The sequence below is a fragment of the Adiantum capillus-veneris genome, chromosome 21 (genome assembly GCF_014529385.1).
Source record: "Adiantum capillus-veneris isolate H3 chromosome 21, ASM1452938v2, whole genome shotgun sequence".
Taxonomy (NCBI): domain Eukaryota; kingdom Viridiplantae; phylum Streptophyta; class Polypodiopsida; order Polypodiales; family Pteridaceae; genus Adiantum; species Adiantum capillus-veneris.
Window position 1 is genome coordinate 144,113,114 of NC_140951.1, and position 22,255 is coordinate 144,135,368.

The window sequence follows — 22,255 nt, forward strand, 5'->3', positions numbered from 1 at the left end:
AGGATTGACAGCTGACCAGTGGACACAACTTGAGAGACCACAGGTATATATGATCTCACGCTTGCTCCGCAGCAAGAAGACAGTGCCACACGACATTATTAGAGCCGAGCTCGCCACACCACCTATGGTTGTAGAGGCACTATTCCAGACAGTTTGCTTCATCCAGAGGATGAGAGAGCTACCTCCTGACAGACTTACCCGTAGAGCATTTGAGGCAGCTATACAGCTATCAGAGAGTGGACATGAGAGAGCATGGTACTCACAGGTCAGAGCATGGTTTGAGGGACACGGTCTTGACATGGAGAGCCTACCACCATTCCAGTACGACCCCCACTCACCATATGTTCACCTCTCTCGCAGTGAGAGGAACTTGGTATTGAGACAGGATCTGTGGCAGCTATACACTAGGAGAGTCTGGGCGGCACCTAGCTTGGGGACGAGGATGTCAGATTACAGAGACCAGTTTCTCACCATATTATCTGGGGGGTTCATACAGAGACCACGCTACATGGACACATATATGCCACATAGCTCACGGGTGGCGATTGGTCAGCTGAGAGTGGCTTCACACAGGTTAGAGATTGAGATCGGGAGACATACTGGTGTTCCGAGGGGGGAGCGAATCTGCAGAGCCTGCACAGAGGAGGTGGAGAGTGAGGAGCACTTTGTATGTAGATGCAGAGCATACACTGAGATCAGAGGCAGGTATGAGGCCCTATTTAGAGGACAGCCCACTCTCCGAGAGATCATGGAATCTCGAGATCAGAGACAGCTCGGACGTTTCTTACTAGAGATACAGAGCCATCGGGACACACTACTACAGCCACACACAGCTACACAGACAGAGGGGAGACAATCGCAACTCACAGACTTCTTTCAGAGGATTTCCGCCCCCCCCTCACCAGACACTCAGAGGGGAGTGACACTCCCACAGGCGGAGGTGAACCGAGCTAGACGACGACCACGAGTCACAGGCTACAGGGGCGCGAGCTCCCACCACCGACAGATCGAGGAGATCCGAGCCCGGGAGCGCCGTGCCACTGAGGAGCGAGTGGCTCAGATGAGGGCTGACCCGACCGCTTTCATCCGGGTAGCCTTGGCACCAGACCCACCCATGTACCACATCTTACACCCCCCCATTAGTACAGGATGGAGCTAGATAGCTTGATGCATTCTCATGATTGTACTACCTTGAGCATACAGACATGCATATACCCCTAGAGATAGAGCTCCATCCCTCCTCAGATACTCCACTACCTACTTTCAGCTCAGTTCAGTTTTGTATCAATTTTGTTTCATTTGTCTTTCCGATAGACGGATGACATACACACAATGTACATTTGATTTGTCTCATAGGCCGATTTCGGCCTGACATAGACGTTAAAAATCTTTCTTTCTTTCTTTCTTTCTTTCTCTCTCTCTCTCTCTCTCTCTCTCTCTCTCTCTCTCTCTCTCTCTATATATATATATATATATATATATATATATATATATATATATATATATATAATGGAGAAACGAAGTGAAAGAGTGGAGGAAGGAGAGAAGCACTATTCTTCAAAGATGGACTGAAGAAAGAGATGGCATGTGTAGGAAGATCGCTTCGCTCGAGGAGAAAGTGGTCATCCGAAATCTATAAGCAAAAAGTGGGCGGCTCGAAGAAGGCGAAATTCAGCCATCCATGATGGAAGAATTGAAACCATGAGAGAAGAAATACGGGCTATCAAGGAGGTGAGGAGAAGAAGTCATGGGCCACGGTCATCTCCACAACATAAAAGAAAGTAGAGGAGGCCGAAAAATGGATTGAGGTTGCCAAGAAAGGGAAAGCTCCTTGTACACCCACTCTTATTAACATGACCTTCGAAGAGGAACAAAGAAGGCAAGAAAGGGAAAGCTCCTTGTACACCCACTCTTATTAACATGACCTTTGAAGAGGAACAAAGAAGGAGGATGTGCGCTCTACATGTGAGGGTAACCGGCCTCAAGGACATAAACAATGTGAAAAAGAGGTCACGACCCTCACATCCACGACCACGATAGGGGTGGACAAGCCTTCACACACAAAGGCATGGAGAGTGGGCAAGAAGAGTGATGGCCGGGAGCATCTTCAAAAGGGAGAGCTCTCATATTACGCTTCCCCTCATTGGAAGAGAAGAAGGAATTCTTGGGAAGGAGACCTACTCTCAAGAAGACAGGTATTTTCCTCGATGATGATCTCACTCTCTCACTGCTTGCGCATATGAGAGAGGTAATGCCAGAGTTTACGACGACAAGGGAGAAGGGAAAGATGGCCTTTTACAGAGATGGTCGGGTGATGATTGCAGAGCAGCGCTCCACATGACGATGTGAGACCTATGGGACCACATTGAAGATGGCTACTTGAAATTGTAATGGATCTATGAGGTTGGACGTTAGTGCCTTTGAGGATAGTTTCAGAGACAGGTACATTGTTTTCTTCTCGGAGACTCATCAGGCCCTTGGAAAGCTTATGCCACATGTGGTGGGATACAGATGGGAGACAGCCCACAGGATAATCGCGAGATCTGAGCATGGGAGTAGAGGTTCAAGAGGAGCAGCAATGCTATTTGGGGAGAAGTTACAACCACTACTACATATTGTACGGAGAGATGATCATGCTAGATACATGTGGGTGAGGCTCAGAGCTGACACAGGCCGATTTCTATACATTGCCATATGTTACTCCCCCCCCTTATACGTCAATATATGCTCCATCCAAAGGACAATCGCCTTTCTCTACACTATATGATGATATATGGGAGTTTTCTAGGGATGGTGATATCATCCTCCTAGGGGACTTCAATGCCCGAATGGACAAATCTCAGACAGTCTCTACGACGCTTCAGATGAGATGCTTAAAGAGCTGGATGTGGGTGAGTTGGGGCTTGACAAATGCTCACATGATAGAGAGCAGACGGAGTATGGGAGATACCTCCCAGAGATGACAACTGCACATGAGTTAACCATACTTAATGGCTTACAGCGATTTCTTGGAGCAGTCGGTTTCACATGCTTTCCACACAGACACGAGGTTAGTACAGTGGACTATGTTATGGCACAGCCGAGCTTTATTGCTTGTATTCAAGATTTCCTAGTGGGAGCCATACCAGTGGGCGTAGCAGTAGATCATGCACTTTTGACATTGTCTGTACAGTGTACTATGAGATACGGGGCCGTTTCCACTGCTTATTCAGAGAGGGTTTTGTTCCTTTCTCTAGGGTCATGAGTTGTGAAGATCAAACATGTCTTGGGCTAGATCTACTTGAGTTACACAAATATAAAGACACTTGCCATATATACATGCCATAGATGATTTAGTCTGGTAAGCACTCTTTTATCATCGCATGTATCCGCAAGAAAGACTGTCAAAACATGTGTACAAATGACTTAATGAGACCTTTATAGTTTTGTCAAACAATGTACACTGCTATTGCACTGAATCCATGAGTACATTTGATGTGCTAGTTCTATCATTACCCCTCCTTTGCAGACGTTGGGTTGGGACATACGTAGGCTGTAACCCAAAGGCCTCAAGGTAAAGCTGCAATACATTTGGTGACTCTGACAGTTCATGCTCTTTCATCCACTTTGCATCCATAGGTCGATAGTTCTTGAACTTCACCAAATAGCATCTTGCAATCTGTCCCTTAATTTTTACTTGTGCAAAAGGATCTTGCCTCCGCAAATGAGAATAATTCCGAAACACTATAGTGTGAGACCTCTCCCTATCTCATCTTGGTTCATACTTGCAAACCCTAAAAACGCAACAAAAAATCAGCCCTAATTTGACCACATTTTGGTAGGGCGAACATGCGGAATTTCCTGTCTGTCCTGTGAAGAGGAACCCTCTTCCCTGATGTCATCTGTCCTGTCAGCCATAGTGTAATTCCAGGTTCCTCTACTTTATGTCTTTACCAAGTCTTTACCAAAAACAACCGAGGCTCCCTTCTTGAGGAAAAAGTGATTCAAGTCCCGACAACGGAACCATGAAACTCGGCCCGTAGGGCGGTAGACGTTGGCTTTCACCCAATAACTTTACTTTAACTTTACGACCCAAAGGAACTTCACGAATAAGCATGTGACTGGAATTCAACACTTCAAGACAAACCACGGCCTAGCAACTAGAGCGCTACCAAGTAGAGAACGACACCTTATTGGCCCCAAAGACTGGCACCCCTTTCCATATTTCTTTATTCTTATTATACTAGAGAAAAACCTATAAGCTTCTACAAGCTGTCTCACTTTTATAGGGCTGAAATTCCTTTACTCCAACCCGATTTCGGCAACATAACCATAGTAGAAGTCTCCACGGACAAAATCCCAAGCAAACATTGACTTTCCACGCACTTTAGAGCTCTTTGTAAAACCTGGTGAGAAATTGCACCTCACTGAATTCCTGTTTTGCGCTCCAATCCGCGTGCTGATTACTTTTCTGGGTAGCCCTCGAGCTCTCACACCTGTAGGGTCACTTGCCCCTTGAATTAGACGAGATTCCTTGCAAAAAATCTCTCTAAATTGTCATGTTCAAGCACCCAATGCTTTCTCGAGACTCTCCTGACAAATAAACGATCCGAACGCTTTCACCTAACCCTCACCAAGCTATCCAAACCTGTCCATGGCTGTAATTACAGCCATGGACAGGTTTTTGACCCAATTTCGCCAACATAACGGCATAAATATCCCTGTAGGTCAACAGTACACGTCAAGGACACTTTCCCTTGTGGTATGGAAGCTTTCAAGTGAGCTGCAAGTCAATTTCAGCATGCTGTGATTTTTCGTTTTGCCATTGTTAGGTGCCTATTGCCATGTACATGCATCCCCATGCCTTTCCGAGGCTCCCCTGGCAATTCCCTGCAGTTTAGGTGCAAAGGTGCGAAACCCTAAACCTGCAAAAAAACACACCAGGCTGTAATTCTGTGTTTTGGACGGTTTCGAGCGGAGCGAGCACGCCCATAGTTGCCACGGAGTTTCCAAACATTTTGTTTGAAACGAGTTTTAGTAGTTTCGAAACGGTTTCGTCTGAGAAAGAAACGCCAAAACAGAAGTTTCGTGCAAACTAAAGAAATGTACGTAAGTTTAAGTGGTATAAACTGAGATCTATGTTTTAAGCATTACTTTACAATTAGACATGAAAAAGAGAGAGAATAGGACTAACTTTTATCACTAGAAGCAAGACAGAAGCTACATTCTCACATTGAGAATTTCATGACTAAAACAAAGAACAAGAGGCTTCAAGGTTTACATGTAACATGAGCCTTGACTTTACCTTTGAAAAGTCCAAACTCATAGAGAAACGTTTCGTACGTTTCATGAGTGAAGAAACGCGTTTCTTGGCAACACTGAGCACGCCTACGCGTGTCTCAAGTGCTCCCGCACGCAATTGGACAGTTCCCTTGTAAATCGGACAAGTTTTCACGTGAGAAAACTCTCTGTTTTCGTATTCCTTCGCGACGGAACTGTGCGTACCTGAAGGGGATTAGTAATTAGCTAATCCGATTCCTATAGAGAAGGCTCTTGCCTTGGCAAACGTGCATAAAACCCCAGAACTGTAAATGGTCATTTGAGAAGCCCAACTAGAGGGGCATTATCATATGTGCAAAGGGGGGAGAGAGATGTGCGAGAGCAAATCATCGCGCTACATAGAGCAAGGGAGAAGGCAAGCTTTCCATTAAAGCTGTGAGCACCTGCACCCACTACTCACACACACAATAGCACTTAATGAAGAAAATCAGCCTCCTCTCTCAATTTGGGCGCCCCCCTCTTCATGCAAATCTGGCAGAATGATCTGGAGCCGCCATGTGTCCCTTATTCCTCTGTTGAGTTGATTTCCTAGTACCCACCAACTTATAAGTGTCGTGAGGGGCCTAAATGACTTTGAACTGAGCCTAGACACCCTTTTACTGCTCGGATTCCAGTGCTGATTGGCCTGACCAACTTGTGGTGACTTGCCCTTCCCAATTGCCGGTGAAACTCTCGGTCGTCCACCGTTCCAAACTGGCCATACAATGTCCGGCCATTTGCAACTTCAAAAAGAGGGTCCCAAAAATTAAACAAAAATCATCGGAAAGAAACCAACTCAAGTTAGCAATTACGATGTCCTCGTGACAATTCTAGTAGTAGTATCTTTGTTCTAGTTCTTTTGTACCCAGACATGGTATTAGATTCACCATTTTGTAAAAGATTGGTCTCATAGGTCATTTTGGCCTTCTGAAGACGTTAATATAACATTTCATTTCATTTCATTTCATATCTCTCTCTCTCTCTCTCTCTCTCTCTCTCTCTCTCTCTCTCTCTCTCTCTCTCTCTCTCTGTGTGAATGCGAGGCTGAACTCTCTGGCGGGCTGAGCGCGAGGGTCTCTCTGCAGCGAGGAGGACAGTTCTCTCTCTGGCGGGCTGCTGAGCGCGAGGCTGAAGGGGCCCTGCAGACAGCAGCAAACCCTAGCGTGCGACACGGATACGCAGAGTTCATTTTATCTCTCTCTCTCTCTCTCTCTCTCTCTCTCTCTCTCTCTCTCTCTCTCTCTCTCTCTCTCTCCTCGGATTATTCCTACTTGAGATTCAGAGACATAGAGACGCTCTATTGAATGGGCAAAGACAGAGACAGTCCCAGAGACGCATCTCAGATTTCTTCAGTCTGAATACCACAGAGTCAGAGGGGACACCACTACCAGAGAGCTCGGGTCCCACCCATACACACATCAGCGGTACTCTCATTGATCGAGCTACAGAGTTAGGGAGATCGAGACGACCGCGACTGAGGAGGGGAGCCACGCAGCACCGGCGGAGATTGCGGCAGAGGATCCACAGGATTCTAGCACGACACCCAGAATGTCGATCGGGAAAGGCTTCATTCTACTGCTATATTGTATCATGGTGACACTTATCCCCATTTTGTACCTTTATGGTGATACCATTGCTCAGCCTACCAGCCACCCATAGGAGTCGGTAGCATTCCTATCAGTTCTTTGTTTGTAGTTTTCTTGTTTGTACCCAGACTTGGTACTAGACTCATCATTGTAATCAGTTGGCCTCATAGGTCACTTTGGCCTCTTGTAGATGTTAATATATCATTTCATCTCTCTCTCTCTCTCTCTCTCTCTCTCTCTCTCTCTCTCTCTCTCTCTCTCAGGAGCAGGTCGCGGGGTAGCAGGTTGCGCCCCTACATCCCAGGTTTCGCGTACATGGAGCAGGCCTCCCACCGAGCGGGGGCTGCTTTCGGATACCACAAGTCACGCCCTGGAAGGGCTGTTTTCATCACACTATTGCAGGTCGGAGCAGCCACAATAGGGCTGTGCTCGGAATATCACAGAGGGCTCTATCTCGAGCTCTTGCAGCGGGGCAGTACCTCAGAAGGGGGCTGCGAACAGGTACATTTTGCGCCCTGAGCGGGCCTGTTGATTGCGCGGGTTATCTCCAGCAGGGGGTTGCGTAGACGCTCTTTTCCTACAGGGGTTAAAGCTAGGGTAGACCCGCTGGGGACTGCATCATCTACATTCAGCAGGGTACATGCTTTGCGCCCTTCGGGGTAGCCTTCACTTGCAGGCATTCTCAAGCAACCAGGGGCTGCGTGATATGAGCAGGACAGCTTTGGACAGTGCTGGGAGTTAAGGTATCTGGCGCAAGGCCCTCTTATCATCTGAGGATTTACTGCATAAAAGCTGGATTGCAACAGCTGTTGGTCAGTTACGCAGGCGAAAACAATGCCGACGGAGACATCATACGTGTAGACGTCGGCAAGAGCGCACAGGCGGCATCATCATACGCGTAGGCGGCAACAACATTCACACAGGTAGGCGCTTTTACTCCATACGTGTAGGAGGGCCATCATACGCGTAGGTCGTCATTCTACGCGTAGGTCAGGCATCCTACATGTAGCTGGTAAGACATCATACGCGTAGCTCAGCTGGATATCATATGCGACATCATACGCGTAGGTTTCAGTGGAAAATTCTGTGCGCGAAATAGTAAGTGAACCCGATACATCTCTTGAACGACAAAGCATGGAAGCAATCTATTCTGCACAAGACACGGATGCCGTCAATGTCTCACCTGTTTGTAAGTCGCGAGCAAAGGTAACCTTCATGCTCACGAACAAGCGGATGGCGCAGATGGAGAGGGAAATGAAGGAGTGGAAAACAGAGATGGAAGGATGGTGGAAGGAGAAGGCCAACCTCCTTCAAATGGTCTTCAATGAAGGCGCACAATGGAAGAAGGAGAAAGAGAGCCTTAACGAAGAAATACAACCACTCAAAGAAGAAGTCTCAGCCCTCAAACAGGAGCTCGCTGATAGAGTAAGATGTGGACTAGAGGAAGGCGAATTTCAGCCCTCGGTAATAGATGAAATCAAGGAAATCAAGGAACAGGTAAGGATGATCACAAAGGAAGAAAAACTGAGTGTGGCAAAGAAATCTTCATGGGGGAGATGATAACAAGGACACAGAAAAAGGCGGACGAGGCCGAAAAATGGATTGAGGTCGCCAAGAAAGGGAAAGGCCAAGAAACTCCTTGTACACCGATGCTTATCAACATGACTCTCAAAGAGGAACAAAGAAGGCAGATGCGAGCATTGCATATGAGAGGGACTGGTCTCAAGGACATAAACAATGTGGAGAAAGAGGTCACAAGCCTTACATCCATGATGGGCATGGAGAAGCCTCTGCACACAAAGGCATGGAGGGTAGGTGAGAAAAGTGATGGCACGCGAGAGTCTTCAAAAGGGAGAGCTCTCATACTACGCTTCCCCTCGTTGGAAGAGAAGAAGGAATTCTTGAGGAAGAGGTCTACTCTCAAAAAGACAAGTATTTTCCTTGGTGATGACCTGACTCTCTCACAGCTCGCACATATGAGAGAGGTAATGCCAGAGATTACAGCGAGAAGGGAGAAGGGAAAGATGGCCTTCTATAGAGATGGACGGGTGGTGATTTTAGAGCGGCGCACTGCATGACGGTGCGAGATATATGGGACCACGTTGAAGATGGCTACCTGGAATTGTAATGGGTCTATGAGGTTGGACGTGGGTGCATTTGAGGACAGTTTCAAAGACAAGGATATTGTATTCTTCTCAGAGACTCATCAAGCCCCTGGACAGGTGATGCCACGTGGTGGGATACAGATGGGAGACAACTCACAGGACAAATGCGAGATCTGAGCATGGGAATAGAGGTTCAAGAGGAGTAGTAGTGCTATTCAGAGAGGAACTACAACCATTACTGCATATTGTACGAAGAGATGATCATGCTAGATACATGTGGGTAAGACTCAGAGCTGACACAGGTCGATTCCTATATATTGCCATATGTTACTTTCCTCCCAGTAAATCAGTGTATGCTGCATCCAGAGGGCAGTCACCTTTCTCTATATTAGATGATGACATATGGGAGTTCTCTAGGGATGGTGATATCATTCTCCTAGGGGACTTCAATGCCCAAACTGGCAACTCGCAGACAATCTGCTATGACACTTCAGATGAGATGCTTAGAGAGTTGGATGTGGGTGAGTTGGGACTTGACAGATGCTCACATGATAGAGAGCAGACGGAATATGGGAGATACCTCATGGAACTGACGACTACACATGGATTAGCTATACTTAATGGCTTACAGCGATTTCCTGGAGCAGCCGGTTTCACATGCTTTCCACACAGACATGGGGCCAGTATAGTGGATTATGTTATGACACAACCGAGCTTTATCCCCTCCATTCAGGATCTCACAGTGGGAACCAGGCCAGTGGACATAGCAGTAGATCATGCTCTCTTGACACTGTCCTTCAAATTTCAATATAGTACAACCCAGACATCAGGAGGCAAGTCACACATCCGCTATAGATTTACTCCAGAGATTGATTTCGTTTATATAGAGGAGATTTGGGACCGTCTATTGGAAGGCACAGATGGTACAAATGATACACGCCTCTCCGTGGAGGAGTGCACCACTCTACTGACTGAGACACTACATGCGGCTGCATCAGTGGCATACCCACACACTCAGCCGGGCAAGAGACGACATTCTGGGAGCATGCCCCAGAATAGTTGGTCTCATGAGGAATGCAGAGAGATGAGAGCCCAACTTCAGAGGGATCTTCTTTTAGGAGTCATCACTTACAGACAGTCTCGGATTGCTTTCTGACACCTTGTGCGACGGAAGAAGCGAGCTAACCTAGCTTAGATGGAACGAGACTTATATCAGATGTTCTTCAGTAGGGACTCAGGATAGGCATGCCGACTCTTCCATGAGCACTCCCCTCCCCCAGTGATTACTTCACTTGATGTGTGGGGCCAATATGCGACATCATTATATAGAGTTCCTGGACAGGAACCCCTTCCAGACCCTACCAAGCCTTGCCCAGCTACGAGCACTTTCTTTACACCTGAGATGGTACAAAGGGCCATCGACGGGATGAGGACCGGGAAGGCTTATGATCATGACGGTCTAGTAGCAGAGCACTTATACATGCCAGGGATATGCTGATGGAGGTTCTCGCAGTGTTGTTCAATCATGCCATGTGTGAGGGATTACCTGAGACTTGGAGGTTGTCTAATATTGTGCCCATCTGCAAGGCTGGGGACCCTACAGAGCTTGGGAACTACCGCACTATTATGGTTGGACACACATTGGCACGGTTGTATGCATCTATTCTGGAGAACCACTTGAGTAATTGGGCAGAGGGCGAGGGTGTACGAGCAAAGGGTCAGGCCGGCTTCAGGAGGGGTTTCTCCACTCTTGATGATATTCTGACACTCAGGGCCATCATTGAGGAGGGCAGATCACATGGCAGACGGATCAATTGTAGCTTTGTGGATTTTCGCAAAGCATTTGACATGGTACCAAGAGCTCGATTGATGCACGGACTGCAGGAGATGGAGGTGCCCATAGAGGTGATTTGGGGGATTATGGCTTTGTACAGATCAGTGGTAGGACATGTACGCACTCCGGAAGGGGTATCTGATTTAGTTCACTCTACTATTGGAGTGAAACAGGGCTACCCATTGTCTCCTACTCTATTTGGTATGTATGTTGATGAGGTGTCTGAGTACATTGACAAAGAGAGTGACAGGGGTGCCAAGCTGGCAGGGACGTGGATCCCATTGTTGCTATATGCTGATGATATTGTGCTGATATCTGACTCACCAGAAGGTATGCACCGACATCTGGATACACTACGCAATTTTGTAGAGGATAGTGGACTGTGTGTAAACCTAGGTAAAACCAAGGTTATGGTGTTTAACACCACACCGCAATGGATTAGGAGATCAATATCTACTTTCAAATATGGTCAGGAGATTGTGGAGTATACAGATGCATACACTTACTTGGGGGTAGTCTTTACTGGGCCGAGATTTTCTTTGAGAAGAGAAGCAGAGACTAGACTAACTAGAGCTGGTGCGGCTTTGGGAGGAATGGAGAGGATGTGTTCGCAGGTTCAGTTCTAGCACCCTAGGACAAAGTTATGGCTCTTTGATACTTTGGTTGCTTCTACTATGTTATATGGAATGTAGGTTTGGGGACCTTCTATAGGCCAGGATGGCTGGAGGCGTATGGAGAAGCCCCTGGTATCTATGATCTCTCGGCTGATTAGAGCCAAGGCGTCCGCATCGCATGATATCATTCGAGCGGAATTAGATGCCCCCCCTATGGAGATTGAGGCGCTTACCAGATCAGTCTCCTTTGTACACAGTCTGTGGGATACTACCAAAGACAGATATGCCAGGGTGGCTCTAGAGTCCTCCAGACATTTAGCTCTTTAAGGGGATACACCATGCTGGTTTGCACAGATGGCATCATGGTTTCAGACACATGATTTCACCATGGACAGGTTGCCTCCTTTTCAATACTCTCTACAGACACCCTTGAGGTCTCTGACACGGGTAGAGATTAATAGACTTATTCGTCAGGATCTGAACCAGTTGGACACGAGGAGGACATGGATAGAGCCGTTACAGGAGTTGGGGACAAAGATGGCTTTCTATAGAGAGCATCTTCTCCACCTCACATGGGATGGGTTTGTGATTCGACCTAGCTATATGGACACGCATCTTTCTCATGGTTTGCGTTGTGCCATTGGCCAGATACACACGTCCTCACATCAGCTCGAGATTGAGACTGGCAGATTCAGAGAGACACCAGCAGATAGCAGGATATGCAGCTTATGCCATCTAGAGCCAGAGACAGAAGTACATTACATATGTCATTGCACAGTGTACTATGAGATACGAGGCCGTTTTCATTGTCTATTCAGAGAAGGTTTTGGGCCTCTATCTAGGGTCATGAGTTATGAGGATCAGAGATGTCTTCGGCTATGTCTACTTGAGTTACACAAGCATAGAGAAACTTTACTGAGGAGAGCTGAAGAGAGACAACCCCAGAGACAGATCACAGATTTCTTTACAGTAGATATTGTACACCCAGAAGAACAGACAGAGGAGCAACCAACAGTGGAGAGGTCTACCCGCACTACTGGCATTCTCATAGACCGAGCATTGGAGCTAGGGAGATCTAGACGACCCCGATGGAGAAGAGGAGCTACACAGTTTCGAAGGAGGCTACAGCAAAGGATTCGAGCCATACTCTTTCGTCGTCCAGAGTGCAGATGAAGATGGATCTCTACTCCCCTCCCATATTGTCTTCACATTGTACTGCTTAGTTTAGGATCCCGCTAGATCTAGAAAGATTCCATATGTTTTATGTGTGGGGGCCATACAAATGATCGATCAATGGAAGATGGTCAGCTATCATGAGCAAACTACTTTCAACCTTCCAGTCATCCCAATGCAATCCAACTGCTAGAATGAGTACCTGAGTACTTACTCATTGCTGTTGCTGATGTACACTCAAGCGCAACAACTGTCTACTATGAATGGTCAAATCACAGGGTTGCAACTAAAATTGCTTATGGGCAATCAACCTTCCTACAAATGGATGTAAGGACTAGTAGGCGTTCTCTTCTTCGAAGAAGGTTTAGATATTGTATGAGAAGTAGTAGTAGTATAATCAGGAGACTATGATAGGAAAGAGATAGAGGCATCCTTGCTTTTATTCATCAGAGAGATTTCTTTTTCTTGGCCCTTGCTCTTTGTAGGCCATTTGTTCCAATCCAAAGATCCCTTGTGCGTTGCAGCACCTCTTTCCACGTTTTCCTCTTGCGGGTTGTTACCACCGGCAGTGTTTTCTTGACGCCCATCAGCATATGTTCCTTGCCGCTTCATGATTCCGTCAAAACCTTCTGGACAACCGGTAGTGTGAAAGCTGCTGCAATTCCGCGAAATGAACTTATACTTGCTAAAGTTCTTCTTCAGTGGTTCTCCCTTGACTCGTGATGGTTCTTTCCCGGAATCGTCCTTCTTTGCAGAAAAACAGAGGTGACTGAGCCCTAATACCTCTCAAAAATGGGAGAGCACACAAAGAATCAACAACCTTTCATGTGAGAAATCTCGTCTGATTCAAAGGGCAAGCAGCCCTATAGGTGCGGGAGCTTGAGGACTTGCTACGGATGCAACCAGCTCGCGAAACGGACCCCAAATAGGGAATAACAGCCTGCTGTGTATTTTTGCAGGTTTAGGGTTTTGGCCCTAAACGGTCCCTAATATCCCCAGGAGGTCCGGGGACGCGAGGGGACAGCTGTAGAGGCATTTTCAGGGCAGAAAACAGAGAATTCAGCGTGCTGCAGATTCTCGCCAGGTTTTGCAAAGTGTCCGTATGTGTCGGGAAAGTCATCTATTGCGTGGGGATACTGCTCTGAAGCGTCCTACTACAATTATGTTGCCGAAATTGGGCCAGAACAAGTGGATTTCAGCCTGGATTATGCAGGACAACTCGTAGAAAATCACAGGTTTTATTCCCTCTGTTAAAGTATAAAGAAATACCGAAAGGGGCGCCAATTTTGGGGCCTACAAGATGTCGGCGTCTGCTCGGAGCATTCTAGCTCCTAGCCGTGTGTGTGCTTAAGTGTTAATTCCCATCGCAGGTTTCCTTTCCACGTTCTCTCTATGTGTGTCTAAAGTAAAAAATTTCGGGTGAAAGCCAAAGCCTACCGCCCTACGAGCCGGTTTCAAGGTTCCGTTGTGCCGGGACATCAATCACTTTTTCCTCAAGAAGTGAGCTGGTTGTTTTGGGTAAAGACACAAAGTACAGGAACGCAGAATTACAATATGGCCGACAAAGGGAAGGGCATTATGGAAGAGGGTTCCTCTTCGAAGGACAGGCAGGAAATTCCTATGGTCTTTGAAATTGGCAAGAGCTCACGGCCACGTCAGACTGTACCTCCTGTTAATGTGAATGTCGCTCCAGTAGTAGTACAGGGCTTATGTCTGGGCAACTTGGGGATGATGCGTTCAGGACTCAATTAGTTGCCGCGGTGAATGTCTTTTCGCAAATGGTGCAGAATCCAAGGTTTATGGAGTTCTTGCAAGCGCCACCAGTGCAATAGCAAAATAGGCAACCTACACCACATACAAAGCTTGTTGAGGCTCAAGCCCAAGTTCTTCATCAACTCAGCAGGATAGGGAACACTCGCATGTTGCGGAGGCAGGGGCTCCAAAACAGGTTCCTTCCCCGTGCTTGAACAAGTGGCTAGAACGCCTATTCCACAAGTTATGCCGATTCAGCCCGCCACCTTTCAGAGCCCGCATGCTATCTTGAATGGACAGGGAACTAGTTACCAGGCAACGCACCCCGTTTTTCCACCACCCACGACACATCCTAGGTAATTCGGGGGTGGATCGGTGTTCTTTGCAAAGTATGGCTGGTTATGCGCCTAGAGCCATACATGCCAAGAACAGTGTTTGGGGGTATACAAGGCATGGTGCCAAACCCCATGTACGGTAGCATTGGCATGCAGCAAGGTTTTCAGTGCAACCAAGGCCAGTTTGGGGTGCCACAGGGTCATTTTGGCATGGCTTGTTTCTTTGGACAACAGCCAGATATCGCACCTCTGACGCAAAATGTTAATGGCCAAGATGTGCCGATCATGCCTACTGTAGTGCCCACATTGCATACCAATCCTTATGACAACTTGGGGGCACTAGAAAAGCCGAAAGCTTACAAAGAAGGTGGTGCAGCTGTAAAGTTCAGCACTTTCAATGGCTTCGAGGATAAAGGCTCTCACTTTCCTCTAGCAGTTTAATACAGCTTATGCAAGAGAGAATTTTACGGAGGCCTCTAAGGTCACGAAAGTTGCCACTTTCTTAAAGGACAATGCGCTTACATGGTGGACGACATTGTTAATGCAAGAACAGGCACCCGCCAGTTGGGTCTACTTTAAGCAAATGTTTGCATCTGCTTGGCTGTCAAATGAATTTGAAGCCGACGTCATGACAGATTGGCACCAGCTTGCTTCGGCTACATGCAAGAGCTTGCTGGAGTACAATCGGAGGTTTTGTAAAGCATTACTCTCAATGACCTCCTACAGATTTGTGCCATTGACAGAGAAGATAGAGAAGTATTGTACTGGTCTTGCAACGAGGAAAAGAGGGAAGCCAAAGAAAAAATCAGCGAAGAAGCCCTTTGTGAAAACGGCTCCTGAAGCGTCAGAAGGGTCAAAAAAGGCCACCAAAGATAAGGATTCAGTCGGGACTTCTGGAACGCAGACAAAGAAACAGAAAAGGAAGCCTTTTGTGCGCAAGTCGCGCGAGGAAAAGAAGGTCCTAATGGCTGAAAATAAATGCTTTATATGCGAGCAGCCTAGTCACTTTGCTAACAACTGTCCACAAAGGAAAAGACCAGTTGACTCAGATGATAAAGAGGACAAGAAAGGCAAGAAGCCTAAATACACGGCAAGTTTGGTGCCAGATATGGAGGGTGACAGGCTTAGTACAGATGCCAGTGAGTTATGCAAGGAATGGGGTAAAGTTAGGGATCAGACGGCACTCATCTTCTTTGATCCAGGTGCCAAAACAAACTTTATCTCACCTGAGTTAGCTATGAAGCTGGGCATCAGAGCTGAAGAGATGGGGTACACAGCACAGGCAGGGTTGGCATGTCCTGCTACTCAGAATGTGTTACTCCCATTATTAGAAAGCTGCGTCTGCATATTCAATCATATGTAGAGACGGAAGAATTTTATATCATGCCATTGGAAGGGTGCGGTGTGCTACTTGGAATTCCATGGATGTTCAGAGTGCATGGCATACTGGATGCCTTCGGCAAGACGATCACCCTTCAGCATAGGGGCAAAACTCATGTTTTGGATGTAAAGCTCAAAGGGGAGTCTGTCCCTATTGTATCTGCTTCTGCTATCACTTTTGTAATAAAGAATCATCTTTCTGTGTACTTGATTTTTGCACGTAATGTCTCAAATAATTCTCAATCAAATTTATCTGTGTTAGATAAAGAAAGGTTAGCATTTTTGCGAGAGTTTAGTGACTTTTTCTCTCATTCATTACCGTCGCAATTGCTGCCAGAGAGACCTAAGGACCATCGGATAGATTTGATGCCAGGGTGTAGCTCACCAAATAGACCTCCCTACAGGGTTAGCGTAGCCCGAAAGAAAGAGATTATGGGCCAGGTTGAGGAGTTATTAGAGAAGGGGCTGATTCAGCTTAGTTCTTCACCCTTTTGCTCCCTAGTGCAGAAAAAGGATGGTTCATGGCGCATGTGTATTGATTACCGTGCGTTGAATAAGAATACCATCAAGAATAGGTTTCTTATTCCTAGAATTCATGATATTCTCGATCGTTTAGAGGGTGCTACAATTTTCAGCAAGATAGACCGTAAGAGTGGGTACCATCAGATTCATATAAGGCCAGAGGATGTGCACAAGACTGCATTCAGAACGACATTTGGTCTTTATGAGTTTCTAGTGATGCCATTTGGGCTAACAAGTGCTTCTGCCACGGTCAACAGAATGATGGACCGGATTTTCCGCTCGCATCAACAGTTTGTTTGGACATTCGTCGATGACATGATAGTCTATTCGAGGAACGAAGAGGAGCACAAGAAACGAAGTAATTCCTCCGTTCTAAATCTTAGACTCCACGGTCAATTCCTTCCCATTGGCAAAATCCAAGAGACCAGCTCTCAATCCTGATACCTTTCATGTCTATACTCAGAGCGTGAGCTCCGCAAACCGTTCCGGAATCCGTTTCCCGAATCCCCGAGCATAGGCCAAAGCCTCCTTGTTGCTTCTCCATAATAAAGTACCTGCAAAAAAGCACAAACACAAAAGCAATGAATTGAGTGTATGCAAAACTTTCACCTGTCGCTCCTAGTACGTGAAAGCGATCTCGGTACTCCAACTTGTCGCGATCACTTGCGGTTCCAACACAGTAGCGCTTCCTTCCTGGCTGCTTTTGGCAGGTTTTGGGGGCACCTCCTTTTTGGCCAGCTTTATTTAATAAGTGGTTGCCCACTAATTAAATGGGCAGCCAATCACTTATTATAATAAGTGTACCTTTTCAAAACTCAAATAAAATTTGTGAGCTGAAAACTAATGCTACACAGCACTCCTGAGGCCTCCCTGGATGCAACCTCATGCACAAATGCAATGCAAACATAGATTTCCTTGCAAGAAAGAATCTCGTTTTCCGAAAAGCACTTAAAAACATGCTGCTTATTTTATGAAAAGCTTCTTTGAACCCATCGTTATTCTTGTGCTTACATCTTTACACGTAATCCTTTAACAAGTTCGGATTTCCTCCCACACCAATGGAATATTCTCTATCCGATGCTCCCATAATCCATCCTGTGATCCATCGGGAATATCCATTTCCCGATCTCTTCTATAGAACTTACGGAGCAACTCCTTCACGATGCTTAATGTCACCCATCATAAGACACATGAGAGATGTTCGTTCATAATGGCTTTTATCAGTTCCAATACATCTATAGTTCCTAGCTTTTAACAATTCGAGTACACATTCAAATATCCTAATTTTATTAAATAGAAATTACTCAACAAATAAGAAAATAGTCCATTTAGCAACATCATATCCACCCAAATGGCTGCGAGAATGTCCACAATAGAGGACAGTGCAACACTGAGAACTAGCCGGCACAAGCTCGCCACACATTCCACAATGTAATCGCAACTAGCGTGCAAGACACCTCATCTCATAACCAAACAGCATCAAGCCACACATCTCGTCTAGATATCATACTCAAGGTACCCATGAGATACCCTCATGTTGTCTACATAAAAACTAGATCTGTGGCAGCACCCTCAAAAAATAAAAGAACGCAAGGACAATGCGTCAACCATGAGGCTACTCCCCACGTAAGAAATCCAAACTGGACCCCTGCTCTCGAAAGAAGTAATGCAAGAGCTCTGCAAACAAGGAGTGATTTGAAGCATCCCCAAACCAGTGGCTGGGAGTCTCCACAATCCTACCTGTACAACGTATACATTTCAATCGAATCGACCTCAAAATTGGCTATCATCGTATCAAGATTGCTCTTGAGATGTATACAAGACCGCATTTAGAACGTCCTTTGGATTGAACGAGTATTTGGTGCCTTTTGGTCTCACAAATGCTCCTGCAACAATCAACATGATGATGGACAAGATTTTTCGAGAGTATAGGTCATTTATGGGCACGTTTTTCGACAATATCATCGTATTCTCCAAGAATGTGGCAGAGCATCGACAGCAACTACTACAAGTTTTTCACGCATTGAGGCAATATCTGTTGGTGGTGAATGGAAAGAAGAGTGAGTTTTTCTTACATGAGATTAACTTTTTGGGACACATCATCTTTGCGGAGGGTGTCAAAATGGATCCGGTCAAAGCTGAGACCATCACAAACTACCCAGATTTAAAGAATGTTAATGAGGTTCGCAGCTTTCTGGGTTTGTGTTTGTACTATCGGTGTTTCATTCGAAAGTTTGCGAAGATTGCTTCTTCTCTACATGCTTTGATACAAAAAAAGGGTTCCTTTGACATGGGGACCATTTGAGATTGCAGCCTTTAAAACTCTCACAGAGAAGTTGACGATTGCCCAGTATTCGTTTGGCCAGACTTGAAAAAGCCATTTGAGGTATACTGTGATGCATGCGGCAGCAGTCTGGGAGCGGTCTTGATGCAAGAAGGCCATGTTGTAGCCTATGAGAGCAGAATGTTTTCTAAAGGAGAACGGGTTGCATAGATTTACAAGGAGTTGTTGATAGTTATCCATGCTCTTACTCGGTGGTGACACTTTCTTCTTGGAGTCGACACTACAGTGTTCAATGATCATCAAAGTTTACGCTATTTCTTGTCCCAAAAACAGCTTTCGGACAAGCACCACAAACAGCTTTTGGACAAGCACCACAAACATTTTGTCACAATTTCATATTCAGATTGTCCATGTTCAAGGACAAAAGAATGTGGCGACGGATGCACTGTCTTGTAAACCTCTAATCTTGGCTATTTCGGCAGTTCATCTTCACAGTTTCGAGGATATGGTAGATCAGTACGCCACAGATCCGGATTTTGCAGACATCTTTGACCGGTTACAGAGTGGGAAAGTAGTTAGGGGCTATTTACTCAAGAAAGGCTATTTGATGCGAAAGAATTTGTTGTGTGTTACACAAGCACTAAGAAATAAGGTTTTGACAAAGTGCCACTCTCCACCTTTTTCGGGCCATCGCAGCATTGAGACCACCTTGAAGGTGTGAAACGGCTTTTCTATTGGCCGAGGCTCAAAAAGGATGTGGATGACTTTGTTTGAAGTTGTTTGATATGCTAGCAGGTCAAGTTCGACAAGCATAAGGCACCAGGTCTTTTGCGACCTTTACCCATATATAGCCGACCTTGGGAAAGTATAGCAATGGATTTTATTTTTGTTCTTCCCAAGACTCAGAGTGGGCACATTAATATTTGGACAGTCATCAACCAATTTAGCAAGCAGGCTCACTTTATTCCACTCAAAAAGACGATAAAGCCAGATCATTTGGCTAAACTGTTTGTCTCGCAAATATTACGACTTCAAGGCATGCCTCAGTCTATAGTTTCAGATAGAGGTCCCCGTTTTACGAGTTTGTTTTGGAGGGCAATCTGGGAGAATATTGGTACTCGGTTACAATTCTCGTTCTCTTTCCACCCGCAGACTGATGGGTAATCGGAGATTGCACGTTCAGTGGTTCTGGACTTTCTGAAGTCTTACATCTCTGATCAAAAAGCTCAGTGGCAAAGTTTTTGCCTTTGGTGGAATTTGCCTACAACAACACAATGCACATGTCTACGGGGAAGGCGCCATTTGAGATCACTAAGGGTAGTAAGAAGGTTCCACCTAGTCTAAGCACCAAGGATAAGATTTTTAAAGCAGATCAGTATGTTCAAGATTGGGAGACTACTTTTGCAAAGGTGCATGAGGCTCTTGAGAAGTCTCAAGCAAGGCATAAGAAAGCAATGGACAAGCATCGACGTGACTTGCAATTGAAGGAAGATGATTGGGTGCTTCTACGGTTTTGAGAAGGCACGCCTACAGAAACGAAAGGGTAAGGAGCGACTTTCCCCAAAGTTAAGTATGAGGTCCTTTCCGATTTAGAAAAAGATAAATGATGTGTCCTTCAGACCGAAGTTACTAGATACTTGGAAGATTCATAATGCATTTCCTGTGAGTCTGTTCAAACCTTTCAAAGGTGAGGTGTTAGTGGATAGGGAGCGTGAGGAGCAACTTGAAGTGGAAGAGATAGAGGAGATTCTCGTTCCAGAACAAATATTGGCTTACAATACACATGTATTTAGTCAAGTTAAAAAACTATCCGGCATTGGATGCGAAATAGATGGAGGAGGACCTACCAGACACTCCTCGGATTCTAGAGCTTTACCTTGAGGCTTTTGTTCTAACTTCGTCTATTCCAAGAGTTACCGATGATGAGCAGGTTGAATATGGTGCAGTGCGAATAGCACAAGAGGATAGTTACTCCGCTCCTTCGTCACAGATCACCCAGATGGATTAAAGTCACTGATTTCTCTTGAGATTTCAGGGATATTGATGGGCTGACAGTATTCTGTTGTATGACTTTAAGAAAAGAAGTACTTTGAAAAGGGAATTCCTTAAATGAATTTGATGCATGTGCTCTCTCTTGTGTGTGATATTTTAATGTATTATTGAAAGACGAAATAATTGTAGCATTATGGTCTTGTTCACTTGAGGGGTGATGTGGATATGATAAACAAGATTTAGCCAATCTCGATATTTGCTAGAGATCATGAGATCTCGATGTGATTTCTAAATACATTACGATGATCATGATTCTCATCAAAGATCTCGACGGGGATAGTAATGCGAATGTCGTGTTCCTCCAAGTATTGGATATGTGTTGTTTAGTGCGTCGGTACTTAGAGTCAGTGTATACTAAAGTGGTTGTTGGCTTATGTTGGTTTTGCAGGCGTGATTGAGGGCGATTACATTTCTTTCAAGAGGGAGTATGTCACAAAGTGATAACATGGCATGACCTAATGGACACACTCCAGAAAGAAAGTGGTCAGAGCCTTGCTGAAAGATACAGAAGAAGTTGTAGCAACTTGCAAAACCAATCCGAGAAACTTATGGGTCCTGTCCAATGGGGCCCAGAGGGACTAAAGGCTAAGAAGGCACGCATAGAGGGTGACATCTGTATGGACCCGCAAATTGCCCTGCTGACGTGGCTGAATTTCTGCAATTTACGTTGTTGACATGGCACTTCTACAGCATTCCCCGATTTGCGCTCGATGCTGGAGCGCTAGCTTTTGAAACCCAGATGCTTTTAGACTTGAAGCTTTTCATGTACACTGCTTTTGGAAGCCCGAGAGCCTATATAAAAAAGTGCCAGAGCCTCAAACTGAGGTAGATACCCTCGGGAGCACTACTGAGACGAGGACCCTCGGACATTGTACTTTGTAAAGCATTAATAATAAAGGAATACCGAAAGGGGCCCCAGTCTTTGGGGTCAATCTCTCTGGGCGTGGAACTTCGTCGTGCCGTATCGTCTCTCTCTCAGTTTTCTCACGTGTGTTGTGGTAGATTCCCGACTTGGAGTGTCCAAGTCTGTTACATCTAGATGCGACTGAAGAAGCAACAGATTGCACATGTTATGCAGTTGATGCGCACGAAGCTTTGCTACTAGTCCTCGTAGCGGCTTTCTTTGGTTGGTTGAGCATTGGTGGCCAATCAGGTGTCGTAGGCCTTTGCTTGGTACATTGCATCATGTTGGACACAGCATGAGGGAGTTATGGTGCAGTTGAGGCACTTGATTCAGAATTTCCTATTTGGGGGATTAGAAGACACTCGTGACACTCAAGCTAGCATTCGATGGTCCTCAGTGATTCTTCCCTGTGCAAG

At 45.9% G+C, this 22,255-nt stretch overlaps 2 protein-coding genes across 2 annotated transcripts in view; one reads left to right on the forward strand and one right to left on the reverse strand.

Annotated features, from left to right (window-relative positions):
* The window catches only part of LOC147431875 (receptor-like serine/threonine-protein kinase ALE2), a 74,732-nt gene that overhangs the window by 6,132 nt on the left and 46,345 nt on the right, over nt 1–22,255 (reverse strand). The gene's annotated exons all lie outside the window — the stretch shown is intronic.
* LOC147431876 (uncharacterized) lies at nt 9,202–10,170 on the forward strand. Its single transcript, XM_086494348.1, has one exon. It carries the CDS (start codon nt 9,264–9,266, stop codon nt 10,143–10,145), a length of 882 nt encoding a protein of 293 aa, XP_086350474.1. The 5' UTR covers nt 9,202–9,263; the 3' UTR covers nt 10,146–10,170.

Bases quoted from the DNA above. Each gene is read 5' to 3' on its own strand.
- LOC147431876 (XM_086494348.1), top strand. From the start codon at position 9,264: ATGTGGGTAAGACTCAGAGCTGACACAGGTCGATTCCTATATATTGCC.